This window comes from Amblyomma americanum, chromosome 1 (assembly GCF_052857255.1).
Source record: "Amblyomma americanum isolate KBUSLIRL-KWMA chromosome 1, ASM5285725v1, whole genome shotgun sequence".
Classification (NCBI taxonomy): Eukaryota; Metazoa; Arthropoda; class Arachnida; order Ixodida; family Ixodidae; genus Amblyomma; species Amblyomma americanum.
The window spans coordinates 322,011,418-322,033,242 of NC_135497.1; the positions used below are offsets into that span (position 1 = coordinate 322,011,418).

Genomic DNA, 21,825 nt, shown 5'->3' on the forward strand with positions numbered 1-21,825 from the left:
CCTGAATTGGGAACAGTTGAGAATAAGAATAAATGGAGAATACCTAAATATTCTGCGATTCGCTGATGACATTGCCTTGCTTAGTCACTGAGGCGGTGAACTGCAAATCATGATCAATGAGTTAGAAAGGCAGAGCAGAACGATGGGTCTAAAAATTAACATGCAGAAAACCAAGGTAATGTTCAACAGCCTAGCAAGGAAACAACAGTTCACAATTGGCAGCGAGAGCCTGGAAGTTGTGACGGAATACGTCCACTTAGGGCAGGTAGTGACAGCTGATCTGGATCATGAGAGGGAGATAACTAGAAGGATAAGAATGGGGTGGAGCGCATATGGCAAGTTCTCGCAGATCATGAGTGGCAGTTTACCAATTTCCCTCAAGAGAAAAGTGTACAACAGCTTTATCTTACCGGTACTTACCTACGGGGCAGAAACGTGGAGGCTAACGAAAAGAGTTCAGCTTAAGTTAAGGACAACGCAGCGAGCTATGGAAAAGAAAATGATAGGTGTAACGTTAAGAGACCGGAAGCGGGCAGAGTGGGTGATAGAACAAACACGAGTTAATGATATCCTAGTCGAAATCAAGAGAAAGAAATGGGCTTGGGCAGGCCATGTTGTGCGAAGGCAACATAACCGCTGGTCCTGAAGGGTAACGGAGTGGATTCCAAGAGAAAGTAAGCGTAGCAGGGGGCGGCAGAAGGTTAGGTGGGGGGATGAGATTACGAAGTTTGCAGGCAAAAGGTGGATGCAGCTGGCAAAGGACCGGGTTAATTGGAGAGACATGGCAGAGGACTTTGCCCTGCAGGGTGTAGTAAGGCTGATGGTGATGATGATGTTGATGATGATGATGATGATGACCCGCTTTTTGCACGAAAAACTTATGCAGCAAGCCAGCGGCATAAAAAATATGGTGCTCGAAAATCACTTAATGTGCATTGCTGCACTTGCGAGTGCACATGTCGACTTTAAGACTGTGCATTCGGTTTCAAGGATTTAGTACGTTCAGACCACTTTCAGGAGATGAGTGCAAGGCGCTCAGTTTTCTACCGAATCGACGAACTCATTATTGTGCTTCTTCGAGAAATCTTTAATGATTTTATTCACGGCGCGAGTGATATTACGTATACTACCCACGTTTTCCGGTACCAAAAAAACAAACTTTGAATCGGCCAGCTTCAAATACATCATGCGGTTGTGAGCAAGAATGTGGAGATGAGGGGGGCGGCAAATTTTTCTTTTCCCTGTTTCCCTGCATGTGAAAAAAGTCATTCGGCGAATGCCGTTTTTCTAAAGCACCTCCTTCAGCGGACACCAGAATATGTGTTGCGCATTCGGAATTCGGCAGCCGTGTGCACCTGCTTGAAGTTTTCAGTTACTTTCCAAGGCCACAGCTTCTTCAGAGAATTCGCAGAGGAAGTATTCATAATTCTTTTCGCGATTTGTATAATCACAGCGGTCGCAAGGTCTCATTCAGCTGGTGCAGACGCGTGCTTGGTTTTAATGTACAACGACACTGACGTCAAGAAACCAGATTGCCCCTCATGTTTGCATTTAAAATTTATAATTCAGAAGAAGTGCCAGCTTGAGGTTCGAGATAAGTGGTTTAAGTGCATCATTGAGATAGGCCACAAAGGTAACCATCAAGAAAACTAAAAATATCGTAAAAACATTCCTAAGAGGAAATCTGAAGCACTTGTGGAAAAAAAATGAGTTCCCTGCGGCATTTTATAGTTTTTAGTCGGCTTAAAAAGAATATGTCATTCAAAAAGGGCGGAAATAAACTCTAAAGGTAGTCGGCTTAAAAAGAATATCTAATTGAAAAAGGGCGGAAATAAACTCTAAAAGCTCTTTTTGAGACAGAAACGCTCCCCATCGCCTCAAGGCGCCGAGCGAAGGACGCTGTTACCCGCGATTGGCCGGGTCCCTCGTGACGTCATCCACGGGGATGTCCGGCCAGCACCGATGGCGTTGCTGCGTTGTGCGTTGCTTCGGCTGGCTTAAGAACTACGTTTTGGAAATAATCGATAATTCAAGCAGTGTTGAACAGCTTGGACTCTCACCCTACATGCTCGAGCCATCGATCAGCGCCTTCAGAAAACAACGGAGCCGACGACGCCTTGGAGTGCGCCGGCAACGAAAGTCAAGTCGCGACATTTTCACGTGCTGGAAATATCGACTGATACGTATGTTTTGCGTAGGTGCCTGCGTGTGCATATCTTTTGCGTAGGTGCCTGCGTGTGCATATCCTTTGCGTAGGTGCATGATCAAGTGGCAATAAAAAAAAGGAAATTGCTTCTCAACGTTGTTGTGTACTCGCTGCTGCATAAAAGCAGGACAACGAACTTTTTGTAACGCCTGTAAACATGATCGAATTCATTTCGCCGGCATGGTTACCAAAGTCGCGCGAGGTAAAGCATTTGTTTGTTCATTTATTTAGAGTGACGTGCCTAATTACACTCGAAGGCCTTTTAGAACTACAAAAGAATGCCAAACTGGATAAGTTCACTGCTGTACTGCAGCGCGAAGAGACGAGACGACGGAGGTAGCCCTCGTGTGCGCTATTCCTTCTGTCGCATGTTCGGGCTACGGTTCAACAACGAAACTTCTGCACTTACCCCCGTACGTTTTTTTTTGTGCAAGGTAACCCCGCTTTTCAACAATAATTATGGCTGCGTTTCGTAGCTCGCAGCGCTGCTCATCAAAACTAAGATATATATATATATATATATATATATATATATATATATATATATATATATATATATATATATATATATATATATATATATATATATATATATATATATATATATATATATATATATGTACTGAGCTAAAGCCACTTTCAGCCCTGTCTTACTGAGGCACACAGCCTTCTACTCTTTTGATCTCGTTACGCGCAGTGTGCATCTTTTTTGCATTTTCATAATTTCTTGCACCTCGTGGCAGCACAAGCAATCCTCCTACTCCTTCATCAGCCCTCAGCACATGCAGCTACACCTAACTGAACAAAAAACCGATTATGTAAGCCTAGTATACTTGAGCAAAGCAGACATTTGTATTCACGAACGCCTGGTCATAGCTGACGATCGAAAATGGCGTCAGGATTCATGCAGATTTGTCCTTCAGTCAGAACGGCAAAGTCTTCGAGCCGCGGTGCGCATACATCTGCCACAAGTTATTCTGCTAGTTATCTCGATACCTGTGGCACCTGGCCTGTCAACTGGTATCAGCATGCCCTGGTGAGGCGACGCCGATAGGATACCACGAGCATGTTAGTTATGCCTATGTGAAATGGCAGGCCTGGCTCGTCGCGTATGGTGGCAGGAAACCATGGTCGATGTAGTCAGAGAAGGCTTGTTGTGCCGCGCGGTTATCGAGCGCGAACTGGACCTTCCTATTTTTTTTAAGCCACTCGGTGAACAAGTCGCCTCTTATGCCATGCCTCCTGTGAATTTATGCATAGTGGAACACTCGCCGTAAAAAAAGTCACGCATCGTTTAGGCCTTTTTGTCGTTGCTGCCACAATCCTCGCGAGTCCTCCCAATGACACACGGTGGCCACCGGTCGCTGCCGCCCATGGTCGGGCATACAAGGACGGTAACGCGAAACTCGCTGCACTTTTCCGCACCGTTAGGCGCCGCCTTTCGAAGGTTTCGTTTTTGACGGCCGCTTCTGGCAAAAACTTTCGTCATCCTTCCATACATTACGTATTAATTTTTTACTGTTGAGTGGTCGTATTCATTCCTTAGAAACGGGGAAGGAGGCGTCTAGAGGGAATGGGGCGCTTGGTATACTCTCCGCTCCTGCTGGAAACAGAGATTTTTAACTTCGAGATCGAGTTTACAGCGCCCTCATATTCGCTATAACCGAGTTGTGAGGCCATACTTGTTCGTTGTATTTGAGTTGCATTGCCATCGCGCTAATAAATAATTTGACGGTAGCACCACCACTGTTCGTAATAAGCGAGCGTTCGTTCACGAGCTGTGTGAACTCACCTCATGAGTAAAATTGTTTCCGGAAACGATCGCTATGGATTCGGCGAACAGTCATGTCTTAGTGAACCGACGTAACAATATCTCTAGCGTTCCGTGTACTAGCACCATTCTCTTTAGCAGTATCGTTCTCACACCACCCCCCTCTATTCTAGCACCATCCATTACAAAGTTCAGCACTGCCTCGTTTCTATGATCTTGTGCCCCCAAAGGCACTTTATATTTGTGTTTTTTTATCGTCTTATCGTACACTTGAATATACAGTGCCTTCAATTTCTTGTACAAAAAATAATGGGCAGGGATAAAAATAAAATGTTCCAACCCCGTCATAAACAAATAATCCTGTGGGGCGGAATCAATTGACCAGAATAAGACGGCGCGAACCTCAAGGACGTGGAGAGATATAGTGGTAAAAAGTAATACACAAAAATGCATCTTTCTCCTCTCTGCAAGATGCTTAAGGATATTTCTTTCCCAGACTTGCGTAGAAGGTCGAAAAAAAATTAATCATAAAGGAAAGGAAAGGATAAAAAGAAATTTTATCACGTATGACTCCATGATTGTATCATGAATGACTCTAGCATCCTTTTCTTACCACGAAAGTACAACCGCGATGAAATAAAATGCGAACAGCGGAGCGTGTAGGGGCATTTATTTTCATCGCGACTGTACTAGGTATACTCAGTGAAATAGCCTTTACAGCTAAAGGATATTGAGTATTTAATTAGTTCATTTTTACTGCCCTATGTCACGCACTTCCAAACTAGTGTAATTAGGTTGGTAGTGCGCGCAGTCTGCCGCCACAAAGGTTCCGAAAAACTTGCTCACTCACGTCTCAGCGCCCACGGGTCCAAATTTTTGAAGGCGCGCATGGTGCGGAGAAGGGCGATGCTGCACTCCGGTTGCACGTCTGCAGCGAGCAGCTTGCGCGTGAAGGAAGCGGGCATGCTGGCGAATCCCTTGGCTACGAAGTCTCGCAGCATCTTCCCGTAGTCAGTGTCATCGGCTGCTACCGCATTCTCCTCTGTAGTCGACACCCGCGCCGCATAATCTGCACTGGCGCTGCCTGTCGCATCCTGTGCTCGCGAACTTCCAATGAAAAATAGTATCAGCAGCCACGCTGTCAGAAGAGTCATCGCCGAGACTGAGCAGACGTTCCAACCTCTACTGTTCAATGAGCGGGAAGGGATACTGCCCAAGCGTCTGGAAAAAACACACAACTTGGAATCTTTGCCGCACTGTGTGTTGCGCAAGATCGTTTTAGGGTGAAAACTGGGAGGGCGCTTCGTCTCCTCGCAGGGACGGCTCTGGCGATCCGATGCGGTAGTCAGGGCGACTCTCTTCAGAGCTAACACCGGGTGAAGTTTCTGGCTCCGGGTCTCATGACGCCTTCAAACAGTCGTTGCAGGTGCGTTCGCAACACTTTATGCAGGGCACTGACCGATACAACGCGTAGTTGAGCACAGGAAGATTGACTTGTCTGATAAAGAAAAAAGTCCCTGGCTGACTATAACACAGTCAAAACAGAAGGGATTGACTTGACTGAAAGGTGTGAGTTGACGATTTTCGAGGCAGGATCGCCAAGTGAATGAAGGAATTAATCAGTTAGAGAAAAGCTCGCCACTCTTCAAAAGCGCTGAAGAGGATGTGGGCTCCCTGAAAAATCACTGACCGGGGCAAGGGAGCGACTAGGATTCATAAAGTCCGAGTAGGCTCGGTCCGTAGCCTAGTGCCCCTTCTTGTCATTCAGGGCAGGCTCTTTTAGACATGAGTGGTGAGGGGGAGCTCTTCCTACGCTTCGCGATTACCCAACCTCGCACCTTGAACGAGTGAGGAAGGTACGATTTCCCAACTTTCTTTTGCTTGCGCGAGCTTAATTGCTCTTGCGCATTTTCCCCTTGCCCCTGTTCTGATATTCAGCTGCGCGCCAATACTTCTGTATGAATAGTCAGGCATGCGAACGCGTCATAAAGAGGGGGAGGGTGAGTTTCAGATAGACAACGTTAACCTCGTGTAAGTAACGCTGCCTACTCGTCTCTTTACCAGTGGATATCTACGTCATTACATCACCCCCTTCTTCTCGCAGCAACACGCCGTTTTGAAACGAAGATCACTAAAAATTACGAAGCATATAAAAATTGTTTTCGTGTTCGCATCGCAATACAATTCAGGTACGCTGTTTCGATGTGATGGATGACATAATAGAAGGACAGGTTTGTGTCGGTTGCTGGTATTGTTTTGGGTTGAACAAGAAAAACAATCTCTGCTGTTGGTATGTAAACATGCTGTGCCTTTGGGCGCGCTTAATAACAGATGGTCAAGAAAAATACTGGAGTGCCAACTACAGACATGGAAGAAGTAGGAGGACAGGAGCTCCCGCCCCGCTTACTCACTTTGTCTCGGTCTTCGATCTCCGCATCTCAGTGTCTTATGAATACGTCCCAACAAGCTAAGAAACAAACATTACTCAGATGATTCTTCAAACATTTTCAGTCAAAGTCAGGCAACAAAACTTACCCTCTTTGCTCTTAACATTTTTCTCATGCTCCTATTTCTGTTCGAAAAGAGGCCGGTAAGTTCCGTCTAGCGCATAGCACGCGCCTCAAATTTAGTTTTACATGTGCACGGCATGTAGACGCCCTTTTATGGGAGATCCTTTCCTTGATCAAAGTGTTTAGTATATGAAAACTGTCTTTAGGATTAATGGGGCGTCCCCAATAAAAATATTATTACGCGCAGTGCACCAGTGGGACAATCTCTTTGGGCCAGCTTGTCCCAACCGACTGTCTCCTTTACGCTAGATGAGGTGAGGTGTTCTGCGCCATTTTTATGACGTAGGAAACCTCGCGCTGCTAACAGAATACGGGCGGGAAGCAGCAATGAACGAGTAAAAAGCGGTCGGAAACGCCAACAACGCGGTCAAAAACACAGGAAAAGCCACGCTTCGTCGCCGCAATATCCTTTCAACAAAGACACATCTCTTATCAAAATTTCGATAACGGCCATAATAAAAACCGACATAATCCGAACTCCCTATAAGCAAAGAAGCGAAGGGGTTCGATGCAAACCGTTGCCACCCGCACGCGTTTCAGGATCACCGCGAGTCAGCGACGCCGGCAGGCCACTTGACCGCACTCAACGGCGCGCAGCATGGTACCTCTATTGGGTGCTTCCGCAATTTCGCTTAGTAAGCAACCCGGTACTGGCAATCGCCCCCTTTATTTGCGACAAAGTGCTGAAGTTATCGACAGCATTTGTTTCAAAATGGAAATCCTGAACTTCCACTCAAAATCACGACTACAACAAGATGAGGCTGACCGTAGAGTGCGCGACGTACCATTCGTGACGGAAAGTATAAACCTGCTCTCCTGGCAGGAGAGTTGCGACTAGTACGCCGGTGGGACGGCAGTGGCTTAATGCCTTTTTTGTGCGTGCTTCTGCATGTGCGTACGTGCACGCGAGGCGCATGTATGCCGAGCTCCGGGTTTTCGCTTAGCGCGAGGCATACTGCTGTCTGCTGTGCGCACGAATCTGAAGTCAGTTCGACGGTCACGCAAACTGAACCGACTTTTTGGAGTCCGGCGAGCAGCTTGGCACCCGACTGGACTAGAGCACCTGGAGAAGATCTCTACTTTACTGACCCATTTCCTTCTGGCGTCTCCCATGGAAGCTTTCTAGCTATTCTTGAACAAGGTTTGCAGTGACTATAGTCTTGGAGACATTCCAATGCATAGAAGCTCTCTTTTAGAGCTGTACGCATGCTTAAGGTGGCGTGGAAAAGAGCTGCGAAAATTCTGTTTTCTACTCCGGACCGGTTCACCGACACTAATTTTGACAACTAGGCAGGGCTTAAAGGCGCGGCGAAGGCAGAGGTATCAAGGCACTGGAAATATTTTCAGTGTGTAATAAGAACACAGCACACTACTAATACAGCACACACAGCACACCACAGTAATAAGTGCACAGCACAGTAATAAGCACAGCATCACGAACAACCAGCCGAACCGTCCAGGCACAGAACAGAGAGCGCGTTCAGTCCAGAGCACGCACGAGCGACCGAGCGTTCGGCGCTCGAGCTTCGGAGTGTTCGGCGCTCGAGCTTCGCAATGTTCGGAGCTTCTAGTCGTCTTCTTCGTTGAAGATTCTAAAGCCCGTGTTCAGTCTTACAATCCCCTCGGGCGAAAAGGCGCCATCCTGGCGGCCTAGGGCGATGTGACGACGGCGGGGTCGTAGTAAGGTTTGAGGCGGGTCGTGTGGAGAATTTCGCGGCCTCGGCGGCGATGATCAGGGGATGGCGTAAGGGGTTCGGTGAGATAATTGACGGGGGATGTCTGCTGAAGAATACGGTAGGGTCCCTGGTACTTGCTAACAAGTTTGGAGGAAAGGCCGGGACCTGAGGAGGGTACCCAGAGCCAGACCAAAGAGTCAAGAAGGTAAGCGGGAGGAAGTGCAGGGGGACCACGGGTGCTTTTCTGCTGCTGCTAGGCGTGAGAAGTGAAGGACTGGGCAAGCTGTCGGCATTCTTCGGCATAAGTTGCGGCTTGAGAAAGAGTTGTAAATTCGGAAGCATCAGGGCGGTAAGGCAGAATGGTGTCCATTGTGCAAGAACGCTCACGGCCGTACAGGAGAAAGTACGGAGAGAATCCGGTGGTGGCTTGAGCAGCGGAGTTACAAGCGTATGTGACAAAAGGGAGAACGCGGTCCCAGTTACAATGGTCGGAAGCAACATACATGGCCAGAATGTCGCCGAGGGTGCGATTAAAACGCTCAACAATGCCATTTGTCTGGGGATGGCAGGCGGAGCTGGTGCGGTGAACAACGTTCCATTCCTGAAGGAGAGCTTCTACAACTTCTGAGAGGAAGGCCGGGCCTCTATCACTGAGCAGCTCTTTGGGCGCACCATGGCGAAGAATGATGCGATGGAGAATGAAGGATGCAATGTCGTGGGCTTTAGCGGATGGTAAAGGCGATGTTTCAGCGTAACGTGTAAGGTGGTCGATGGCAACGATGATCCAGCGGTTCCCGGTTGATGTGCCGGGAAGAGGGCCGTAGAGGTCGATGCCAACGCGCTCGAAGGGCTGTACTGGGCAAGGCAGCGGCTGCATAGGAGCGGCGGGTCGGCGAGGTGGATGTTTTCGTCGCTGGCATGTGGTGCAGGACTGAACGAACTGGCGGACGTAACGGGCCATCTTACGCCAGTAGTACCGCTGTCGTAGACGGGTGAAAGTCTACAAGAATCCGGCATGGGCACACTCGGGATCATCGTGGTAGGAAGAGCAAATGAAGGAGCGCAGATGTGTCGGAATGACGAGATGCCACTTGCGAACATCCGGGAGATAGTTGCGGCGGTAAAGGAGCTTGTCTCAGACGGCGAAATGGTGGGACTGACGACGGAGAGCACGAGAAGGAGGTCGAGACGATTGGCCAGATAGGAGATCAAAAAGGCAAGTGATCCACGGGTCTTTGCGTTGCTCGGAAGCCATATCAGCGAACTCAAACTTGAAAGAAGACAGGGCGGATATACAAGGCGCTGCCTCAGATGGTACAGGGGAACGTGATAGGGCATCAGCATCGGCATGCTTGCGGCCGGAACAATAGATATCGCGAATGTCGTACTCTTAGAGTCGCAGAGCCCATCGCGCCAGTCGGCCAGAGGGATCTTTCAAACAGGACAGCCAGCAGAGGGCGGGGTGATCGGTGACAACGTCAAAAGGGCGCCCATACAGGTAGGGGCGAAATTTGACGATCGCCCAAAGGATGGCTAAACACTCCTTCTCGGTGACAGAATAGTTGGCTTCAGCTTTTGTGGGTGTCCGGCTAGCGTAAGCGACAACGTATTCGTCAAAGCCTTGCTTGCGTTGAGCGAGTACGGCACCGAGGCCGACGCCACTGGCATCGGTGTGGAGTTCCGTCGGAGAACGAGGGTCGAAGTGACGCAGAATTGGTGGAGTGGTGAGGAGGCGACGGAGTGTCGTAAACGCTTCATCACAGGCTGGCGACCAGGCCGAAAGATCGTGGGTGGAAAGGAGCTTGTTCAGGGGGTCGACGATAGTGGCAAAATTGCGGACAAAGCGGCGGAAGTAGGAGCAGAGGCCGACGAAGCTGCGGAGGTCTTTTACAGAAGTGGGCTTTGGAAATTCGGCCACAGCTCGCAACTTGGCCGGGTCCGGGAGAACGCCATCCTTCGATACGACATGACCGAGAATGGTGAGCTGCCGAGCTCCGAAGCGGCACTTTTTCAAATTAAGTTGGAGGCCAGCGTCGGCCAGGCAGCGAAGAACAGTCTCGAGGCGCTGGAGGTGCGACGGAAAGTCCGGGGAAAAGATTACAACGTCGTCTAGATAACAAAGGCATGTGTGCCATTTGAGCCCTCGGAGTATGTTGTCCATCATGCGCTCGAATGTGGCGGGTGCATTGCAGAGGCTGAAAGGCATGACATTAAATTCATAGAGCCCGTCGGGTGTGACGAATGCAGTTTTTGGGCGATCGGCTTCCGCCATCGGTACCTGCCAGTAACCGGAGCGCAAGTCTAAAACCGGTGTCCAGTCTTACAAGAGTACCTAAAGAATGTCGATTTTCCTAAAAGTTCCAGCCCAGTAAACTAAAGTAATTATAACCCTCGCTTGCTGTGAAATTTCTAGCACACCCCAAAATGTAGGCCTACTTGCAAATGACGTTTTTATAGCAGATAAAAAATCGGCAAAGATGAAGTGAGTGGATCCCGTGGACGACCCTACAGGTAATCGTCGGAATTAAAGATAAGTGAGTTAGAAAGGGCTAAGTCTCGCTGTTTACTACTTTTCAGAAGGCTCTGAGGAACTTGAGCGCCTCCAGCTTTAAAAGTATCTCTAATTTCTGCTCAGTGACTAATGCAAACTGATCCTCGTATATCGCATCTGATCCGCACCTGATCCGAATTCATCTGAACCGCATCTGATCCGAATTCATGCCCTGCAGCGCCGCCACCGGGACCGCCAAACTGCCTACCGGAACCACCTACGCACCTTGCATCACCGACGTCACCGCATATAAGGCTCCCCGATATCAGCACCCACTTCAGTGGACTCGGTGGCACTGCGACGGCCAGGTTCGCTAATATGCCTCACCTTTGCCTCGTGCAGATAAAAAAAAAATCCTTACGCTCTTTTCGCCAAGCGAGCACGTTACGCTGGTCTGATTGTGCTGCCGAGTCCCCAGTGCCTTGCTGCTCTTGTTGCTGACTGTACACATGTTTTGCTAAATCTACTACTGCTGTGTGGTGATGTCGAGCTAAATCCCGGGCATTCCACCCGCACTGGCGCCGCCGATAATACCAGTGATAGCAATAGCGAAATACTACTGGCACTGAACGATATCAAAGCTGGACAGGCATCTCTTCTAAGCGAAATGAAAACAATTCTTACCAAATTGGCGCATCAGTAAAAAACCTTTGACGAAATTAAAACACGACTTGCGAAAATTGAAGAAGACTGTGCTTCATTAGGCTCCCTTAAAGCAGAATTTGAGAACGTCCAGTGCCTTGCCGAAAATAATGCGAGTCAGGTTGCTGATATAGTCCAACGACTGGATGACTCGGAAGACCGTGCTCGTCGTTGTAACTTGTTATTCTTTGGGCTCACAGACACCTGCCAGGAAACGTAGGCGGAATCAGAAAAATTAATCACCGAACTCGGCAGTACTAACCTCAAGATTTCATTTCAACCAATGGACATCGAACGGGCACACCACCTTGGCCGTTTTGACGAAAATGAGAACAGACCCATAATAGTAAAATTCGCGCATTTTAAAGTAAAAGAGCAAGTCTTCACTAACGCAAAGAAATTAAAAGGGACCAACTACATTATCTCTCAAGACTATTCTCCCAACACTCGTATGGTCCGTAAGAACCTCATCCAATTGGCAAAGAGCCAGAAAGAAGAATTCACTCTCCGTCACAAAAAGATGACCATTGGAAATGCCACATATATTTTTGATCACGCGTCTCAGCAGATAGTACCACGTGCCCCGTAGCTGTCGGATTGTCACCAACATAAAGAGATTTCCAACCCAATTTCATTTCTGTACACTAACATCAGAAGCCTCCTACCGAAACGCGATGTATTGGCTAGTATCATTGACACAACTGAATGAAACACAGTCATACTAACTGAAACCTGGCTAAATGAATCCATACATAACAACGAAGTACAGGCCATATTTCCTAACTACGATGTTTTTCGCCGTGACCGCATAGGCAAACGAGGGGGCGGCGTCTTGATAGCCACTCATCGCAACCTTCAATGCTACAGTTTAAAAGTAGAGTCACCTTTAGAAATATTATTCATCTGCTCTAGCGCCTCATTCCCTCCCACCGTAATCTGTGCTTGTTACCGTCCCCCCCCCCCCCCCCCGATAGCGACGCTTCCTTCATCCCTCTATTTCACAGCGCCCTTCACACGGTAACCACGAAGCTTCCACATGCTACTATTTTCGTACTGGGTGACTTTAACTTCCCCGCAATTGATTGGTCTAACCCGTCTGAGACGTCATCAAATTCCCCTGAGTGCGATTTCATCAACACGTGTCAAGCCTTCGCTTTAACCCAGCTGATATCCTCTCCAACAAGGGAAACTGTTCAATCATCTAGCATACTTCATCTAATTCTAACGTCACACCCAGAAACCCTATCTTCACTTTCTTATTTGCCAGGACTTAGTGATCATTCAATAATCCATGCCACATTTTTCAGTCAGCTGCCCAAACCAAAGAAAGTAACCAAAATAATCACACTTTACGATAAAGGCGATTACACTAGCATTAACCAAGAACTCAAAGCTTTCTGTAGTTGGCTCCTAATCCACGTTGAAAAAGGCACTCCTGAGACTAACTGGGCACTCTTTAAAAACAAAATACACAGCCTTATTAAAAGATGCATTCCTAAAATTACCGTAACTGAGCGCCTTACATCACCTTGGTTTAATAATTCACTAAAGCGCCTTAACAACAAGAAAAAAAAGGGCTTCTTCGATCCGCTACACGTTCTAAGAACCCTAACACACGGAATAAATATTATGAAGCTGAAAAATCTTATACCTCAGAAGTTCTTAAAGCCAAGCATTCATTTTTTTTCATCTACACTGCCCAATATGCTACGCACCAACCCCCGTCAATTCTGGAAGTACATCAATCCTAAGTCGAGTGATACGATAACACTTTGCGACGATGATAATATTCCAATCGCGGAACAAGACGTTGCAGAAATCTTAAATTTAACCTTTAGCTCTGTTTTCACTCGCGAACCAGATGGTGACCTTCCTGATTTCCCTTCCTTTGATTTTCTGTCCATGCCTGATATTACTTTTAACCCTAATGGTATTGTAAAACTTATAGACTCTTTGAAACCAACGTCATCTGCATGTATTGACGGCATTAACGCAAAAATACTCAAAAACACAAAGCATACTACTAGCGGCATACTGTCCCATATTTTTCGCGAGTCTCTTTCATCAGGTGTCATACCACATGACTGAAAAGTGGGCAAAGTCATTCCAGTCCCAAAAAAGTGCCCATCATGTTCTCCTCATAATTACCGACCGATATCCATCACTAGCATTCCTTAAAAGTTAATGGAGCATGTAATATACTCGCATATTATGAGATTCCTAGTTTCAGTTAATATTTTTCAGCCTCTTCAACATGGTTTTCTAAAAGGTTTATCGTGCGACACTCAACTAGCATTGTTTGTTAACGAGTTAAGCTCCAACCTCGACCTTAACATTCCAGTTGACGCTCTGTTCCTTGATTTTGAAAAGGCCTTCGACAAAGTTCCTCATAAGCGTCTCTTTCTAAAACTTTCACGCCTAAATCTTAATTGCTTTGTTTTGGAATGGATTGGGAACTTCCTTACTAACCGACAGCAGTTTGTTTTAGCTAATAAGCGTACATCTTCTTATGCTTCAGTTCTGCCTGGGGTGCCACAAGGCACCGTCCTGGGGCCCCTTCTCTTCCTTATTTATATTAATGACTTACCAGCTAACTTGTGTTCTAACGTGCGCATGTTTGCAGACGACTGCGTTATTTACCGCCCAATAACCAACAGTAGTGACATCCAACTCCTACAATCCGACATCGACTGTGTAATAACGTGGTGTAACGAATGGCTAATGTCTTTCAACGCGAAGAAAACATCTCTCCTATCCTTTCATCGACGTCGCTCCCAACCTAATTCAAGCTACTCAATCTCCAATTCCGAAATCACTGCTGTAATGGAGTATAAATACTTGGGTGTTCATTTAACCCGCGATCTCAATTGGTCACATCACGTAACGCAGATTATTAACGATGCTAATCGTGTTCTCGGTTATTTTCGCCGAACCCTTCGCCTAGCTCCTCCATCAGTAAAGTTGTTAGCTTATTTAACATTCATTCGTCCCAAACTTGAATACGCATGCGCGGTTTGGGACCCCTATCAAAGTAACCTTTCTAACTTACTGGAAGCAACACAAAAGCGCGCAGCAAGATTCATCCACTCGGCCTATTCTTATCATGTAAGTTTCACTGAACAAAACGTAATGCTCATCTTACAAACTTAGCAGACCGCCGTACTATTGCAAGACTATGCCTTTTTCAAAAGTTTACTATCACCCCATGACCAAGTCTATTATCAGCCCTGCCCACAGCATCTCCAGCCGCAAGAACCACCAGAAGGCCGTTTACCCTCCCCCTACCCGGACAAGTGCTCACCTGTCATCATTTTTTGTCCGCACTGCAAAGGACTGGAAAGATTTGCCCAATATCGTCGTACCTCACTCCGACCCATCATCATTAAAAGAATCTATCGAATCAACCACGTGCCCAGAATTCCACTCCCTCATGTAAAACCCCTTTAATGGGGCCTTTGAGGTTGTAATAAATAAATAAATAAATAAATAAATAAATAAATAAATAAATAAATAAATAAATAAATAAATAAATATTTTAATAAACTACCACCGTGTGGCGGGATTACAGGAGTCAGGCTCTCGCTTTTTCTGCGCCTTGTCTCAGAGTACCTTGGCTTAAGATTTAAGGGCAAAGCTAACGTTGCTGAAACCACCACGCACATAACAATGGTTCAAAGATGCGCCAGCCACTCGGAGAGTAGTGACAAATTGTTGTAGGATAGCAGAACTGCCAGCCGATCTCGCGCTGCTGGAACACGCAGATCTTCTCATATTTCTAGTCACATTTGTGACTTGTACTTTAGTGCCATCGAATTAATGGGCAGAGAGTAGTTCTTAACGGCCCTTCTCGACTAGCAGAACCAAAAATTTTTGTGTCATGTTGAAACAAAATATAATTGAAATCAAGCATTTGAAAGACAACGCAGTCTGTTACCACGGGCGTACAGTATAGGAAAGAGTGAACTTGAAAAACATGATGCCAGGGTGATCTTTGTCGCTAGTGCGTTCGTCCATCTAATCCATCCTGACTATGGGCTGAACTATCGACCTAAGGGCAGAAACTATGAACGTCCACTTGAGAACGGAGCAAGTATATTGCCGCCAATCCCACAAATGACTTACCATTGTATGCAAGGAACTTCATCCCTTGAAAGAAGAAGCGGCTCTTTTTGGGCTTGAGAAACCGGCAGAACGGACTGCTCGGAACACTGCGCGCAAGCTGATGGGTTTCTCTAGAATGTTTCGAAAAAAGTGAATACCTTTGAGCTACACGAGGCATGACTCTCAATTCTGAACGAATAGGATATTCTCTGCAATTCATTGGAAAGATGCAAGGGCCGACCACTGGCGAGAAGGTGGTCCAATAAATGGGTTCCAACCGTCAGGAGTAACATAGATGGCCTTCGAGACGTCCTGTTCATCAAGATTTTTTTGCCCTTTGTTCACTGCGCAAGTGAATTAATGAAAAGTTAGCTGGCCTGTCGCAGCCTATCTAGCTTGTCATCTGTGTGGAGAACTGAATAAGCGTCGTTTTTTTCGCGCTATTGTTTACTCGTCTGTAATGTAGAGAGCACATCAAGGTTAGATTCTTTTCTTCTGGCACCAAAAAGCATATGTCGCCATATCCTCTTCGCAGGCTCAGTAACTTCGTCTTTGATCATTTCTTGCGTCTGCAGCTAATTGGACAACGTTTTTTCTGAGAACCTAGGCAAGCCTGCTGGCGTTTTGATGATTGCTTGTTTTACATTATAATGCGGTGCTTGGTGATGGCTACCTGTTTTACTATAGAAGCAGAAGCAAACTAATTCAGCACGCAGTTTGGGTTCTTGTAAGTATTAACAGTAGTGTTAGCGGGCATGAAGCGTGCGCAGAGAACGACTTACAAGTTCGGAGTCTCGGTACCAAAAGCCCTTTATTCTTCCGGTTCTATTCCCGCGTTCCTGGCGCCGGAGCGTCGCCCGCTCTCTCGTCGTCGGTGGCGCAGCGGGCCGCGTAACTAGCAGCCTACAACACATCTCCCCTTTATAAAGCTGAAATCTTTGAATCGGTTAACTGTACGGCCACTTCGTGACTTGTACAGCTCTTGAGATGACACGCCGTTGTTGGAGGTTCCTTGGATTTCGCTGTCCTGACAAGGTTTCAATGCAAATTTTATTTATTCGAGCCTTTGTGACTGACGGCATTCTTGTTGCACGCCGGGAGCGGTGCCAAATGAATTCTATTACTTCTCACATTGTCCGTGTCTGTTTCCGCGATGTAGGACCTCGGAAACCCCGCGAAAGACACGACAGTGCCAGTCCTCTTTTGGTCTCTTATCCACACAGTTTCGCCTGGCTCTAAATCTCGAAGCGAGCAAGCTTCACGTCTTCTGCCGTGACGTTTCTTTTCTTCGGCTGCTCTCCTTCATTGCCACTCTTGCAGGGCCTGCCTGTCGAGTAGTGCAGGTTTCAATTTGCTGCTTGCCATGGGCAGGGACGTTTGCAAATATCGTCCCGTTAACATTTCCGCAGAACTGGAACCGTTTGCAAGCAGTATGGTTCTGTAATTGTGTAGAACAACGTAACTGTCGTTAGTTTTCTGTAGACTATTCTGGACGATGAGTACCGCAGCTTCAATGAAACCGTTCCTTTAAGGAAATCTCAGGCTAGAGGTGCCATGCTCAAAAACCCATTCCTTTGCAAACAGCCTGTAGAGCCTATACGAGTAGGCTGGTCCCGCGCACGCCTCTCCGCGTACTGGGCGGCAATCTTCAATATGATCATGTCATCACATCGGTTCCAGGACTTGGAGGTCTCTATGGTAGTATTAGGGCAGATGCCCTAGATCGAAGTTATACAAACCGAGCGGAACATATTGACTCTACTCTCTATCCCTTCCCAACCCAGTTTTCAGCCCACGTAGAGACCCTCCGCCTAAATAGGCGTCTCTACCCCCCGCCACATAAACTTTTCCCGGAGGACTCTCACCACCTGAGACGCATCCAAACACTTACTTTCCCCAATTTTCACCACCTACACCGTGTTCACCCAACGTTATACGCAGATACATGTCCTCTGTGTGGCGAAATTCCCACATCCAAGCACATTACACGGACATGCTCAGCTAAACCGAGCCACTTAAAGCCGCACAACGTGGCGCTGGAGTAGTGGGAGGTGACGCTGGCCAGCGGCACCATGTAAGACCAGGAGACGCTAGTCGCCATCAGCAAAGCGTCGGCGGACGCCACTGGAGTCTTGGACTGAGGACCCCACCCACAATCAGCTCCGGTCTCCTTCTTACAAGTAAATTTTTATTCTCTATCTCTGCAAGCAGGTGTAAAGCGGAGCCGATCGCTGTGCACTTCTACAGGTGCCCAATGCCTTGCGAAAATGGATTTGGCTTGTGTTATCAGTTCTGCTGCAGTCATTTTCGACAGTAGTGCAATTTCTGGGTAGCAGGAACAGTAGTCGGTGACCAGGAGTTATTTTTTTTCTCCACTATGAAACACATTCATGGCTATTTTCTCTCACGGTCGCTCAAGAAATTCGGATGGCATGAGTGGCTGAGGCCTGTATGATTGCTCCTTAATACACTGTGCACACTGGCGGACGAGTTCTTCAATTTGTGTTGAAATTCTGGGCCACCAGAAAGATTCGCGAGCTCTTGTTCTGCACTTTACAGTTCCTTGATAGCCCTGATAATGTTGTTCAGGATATCTTTGCTCATTACTTCCGGTATGATTTTCATAGATGATGAAGGATTCCGGCGCAGCATTCCTCTTGACGCATAACAGGTGAATACGAAAGGCAACGTAGTATATGCATTCGACGAACTCATTATTCTGCTTCTTTGATCATAGCTTAAAGACTACATTAACGGCTAATGTGCTTTAAAGAATGTTACCGCGGTTTTCAGGCGCCAAAACAGAAAGGAAAGCGATAAGTTCTGCAAGTTGCGATAAGGCTATGAAAGAGACTGTGGAGGTATGAGATATGGGCAAACTGTTGCTTTCCCTGTCTCGCAACATCAGAACGAAGTCCTTTGTCAAATTATATTTTTTGCAGAGAGAATCCATAACATGCGTTGTGCAACCATCATTCAACAGCTACTTGCATTATTGCTAAACCTTTGCATACTCGTACATTGTGCGGGCCCGATATATTCATAGCACTCACAGAATACATATTCACAGTTATTTTGGCCAGTATAGGACGTATAGACCTAAATGATATCAAAAGCTTGTTTAGTTGGTGCAACCAGCATGCGTGGTCTCCATATCAATGGCCTGCGTTCCTGTCCGCTGAGTTGTCATTGAGAAAAATTAAAAGGGCTGCGCTGAACCTGAAAATCTAGGGAGTCTGCAAGGCCCCTTTCCATCTACACTAAAACTAACTCACTAACAGTGACAAATTGGCATTTTGCATCCGTTATTAGTGTCTCTATAGGTTCTTGTATCGCTGCCATTCTCTAATGTCGACATTCAAAGAGCGATTCTCCGGTCATGGAACCGGCTCCAGGAATGCCAAGAATGGTGTGTGTGTGTGTGTGTAGGGGGGAGTAGGGAAGATGTGTCTCTCAATATATCCTTGGTGAAAGGAGAGCAATTTTCGGGACCCGCTTCCGGCTAAATTACGATTCAAATCATGAACAGTCCTTTAAAACTATTTTTGTCATCGCAAAGAGTTTGTGATGCGAACGAAATAAGACAAAGAAAGCGCTGAACACTGGAGTTGTCGCGTGACCACGAAATATAGGCTTTTTCATTTTTACTGACCCCTACACACACATAACCACAATAATGCCATGAACCGAACGAAAAAGCTTTCCCTCGCTCTAATACGCAGTATTAAAGTCAACCGTGTGCAGACTCTGCAGGATAGCCAGCCAGGAATCATGCATGATTAAACTCCTCCCATTTTTTTTTTCTTCTGCCTTTCCCTATCTCATCCACCACTCGTAATTTTTGTTCGCAGGAGCCGAAGCGAAAGAACGAATGCGTATTGGTCGTCAACAAATAGCCCAAATATCCGCCCCGAAAAGGGCAGCCTCTACACCACTGTGTCCTCATATTTTCTGCAGAGTCAATTTACTCCATCAGTAAAAGTGTCATAAAACGGGCACTTAAATTTTAGACAATTTTCTGATGTATAGTTAACAGCATGCTGTTTGCAAATGCAATTCTCATGCTAGCTTAAGGCGAGCATCGTTCAATATGTATAGGGCTTATATATATATATACATTTGCAAAAGCTCAGCAATGGATTCATTGCAACGACATTATGCAGCGAAAAGGCGCCTTGGCGCTCGGCTACTGATCCGGAGTTCCCGGGTTCGAACCCGACTACGGCGGCCGCGTTTCGATGGAGGCGAAACGCAGGCGCCCGTGTGCTGCGCGATGTCAATGCGCGTTAAATATCCCCGGGTGGTCGAAATTATTCCGGAGCCCTCTACTACGGCACCTCTTTCTTCCTTTCTTCTTTCACACCCTCCTTTATCCCTTCCCTTATGGCGCGGTTCGGGTGTCCACCGAGATATGTGACATAGTTACTGCGTCATTTCTTTTCCTCAAATGCCAATTAACCTTCCCTTTCATACTCCTGTCGGACTCGCTGTTAGCGTATTCTCGATGTGTTTTAAAAACATATAAGAGCAATCGTACAACTCACCTAGTTCTAAGCCAATAGACTATCACGTGCGGCTTAATAGATCGACCAAATATAGCAAAATTCGCACTTCGCAGTAAGAATTGATGAAATAAATTAATATATTTAGGTATAGAGCTTTTAGTTTTGATATCGCCATGCAACGTTGACGAGTTTGACGGCAATTCTTGCGTATGCAATGTGTAGTGATATTGGATTTTCAAACAAAGAATAGTACGCATTATATTTGTTTCTTTTTTTTAGTAATGAGCGTAGCTTTCAAACCTGAGAACTGGGCAACGTGAGCTCATTTACGTCTCAGCGCCCATGGATCTTTCGAAAGCAGGGAGGCAGCAGGGAGGCTGCCCTCACTCCGCGCGTCGGCTCCGAGCAGCTCTCGCGTCAGTAGCCGCGTTTATATGAATGCGACAGCAGCGCATCGTATTAACTTTCTGGTGTATCGCACACATGCAAACCGGCATAATGCGCCCGGAAAGCGCATCGGATTAATCCTCCAGGCGGGGGTAGATCGAAATGTTCAAGTCGACTTCCGCGGTATATATAAACAGGGATCGTGCATTTTTATTTTGAATGCTTGACATTAAACAGGCCATTATTCCAGCGCTCTGGACAAGCTTGTTCACGCCTGTGCTATATTCTTACCTTGCTTTAGGATTCGTTCGTTGGCGGTCCATCATGCAGCATGTTCGGTAGCGCGCAAAAGCGCTTTGCTAAAAGCTCACTATATGCCACGGTGCCGCGCTTCATGTTGTATGTAGGCAGTGGGGTGTAGCAGAACGTGAGCATTACTCGAGGCCGCCAAAAGAATAACAACGGAAAAAAAGAAATGCTGAGGTAGGATGTATGTCGCAGGTATCACAATAGAGGAAAAAAGACGCGCCGTCCTGTTGAGCGGGAACAAACCAAACCAATGTTGGCCGTAACGCAACCGGAAGAGGACGACCGATTCCGCTCTCACTTACAAATCTGACACCAAGTCGCGCCGTCGACTTCACATGCCTCATGTAAACGACAGCGCATCGAGGTGCGCTACAAAATGCGATACGCTACTGTCGCATTCATATAAACACGGCTAATGAAGCCGGTATGCTGGCGAAGCCGCTGGCTACGATGAGGTTGAGGTTGTTGGTGGCTGCGGGTGGGGTTAGCCTCGCCTAAAATCGGCCGGTAAATGCTTCACCGTAGAAACGTGTTATATATTAAATGAAGGCAGGATCTCCTGTCACAGCTCTGAGACCTAGCCGGGCACACAAGCACTCACAAAAGTCAAAATATCGCTACCACTTTTGGGAGTCGAGTTTAGTATCCTGTAAAAGAGGGTGGGAAGCCTTCCTCCTGTCTCGTTCCTACCAGGATAAACAATAATCAGGCATTCGTGCCTGACTCATGCCCTCTTCAAGGAGGCGAGCATGATCGGGGGGCAGCACATGAGGTAGTTTTGTAAATCCCGCAAACAACGAATGAGGAACACAGCCGATACGTTATTAGTCTCTTTCTTGTACATCCACGCTTGAGTACAAGCAAAACTCGTGCATATGCGGTGGAGTAGGTGTCTTAAGGCATTCGCCCAAAGTCAGTGTCATCGCCTGCTGCCGCATCCTCCCTTGTCCTATATCTCCGTCACATAATCTCCCTTGGCGGCACCTTCCGCATTCTCTGCGCGGGAACTTGGCACGAACAGCGGAGTCAGTAGACACTTGGTTTGGAAAATCACGGCCAAGTATGAGCAGACGTTCCGACTACACTCTACACATGAATACGCCTATA

At 47.0% G+C, this 21,825-nt stretch overlaps 1 protein-coding gene across 1 annotated transcript in view; it reads right to left on the reverse strand.

The window, feature by feature from the left end:
* The window catches only part of LOC144115401 (nose resistant to fluoxetine protein 6-like), a gene marked incomplete at its 3' end in the record, with an annotated part of 41,304 nt that extends 35,595 nt beyond the window's left edge, over positions 1-5,709 (reverse strand). Inside the window, 1 exon segment of the mRNA XM_077649774.1 lies at positions 4,828-5,709. Coding sequence (XP_077505900.1) covers positions 4,828-5,131 — 304 coding nt within the window.
* Between the last annotated feature and the right edge of the window lie 16,116 nt (positions 5,710-21,825).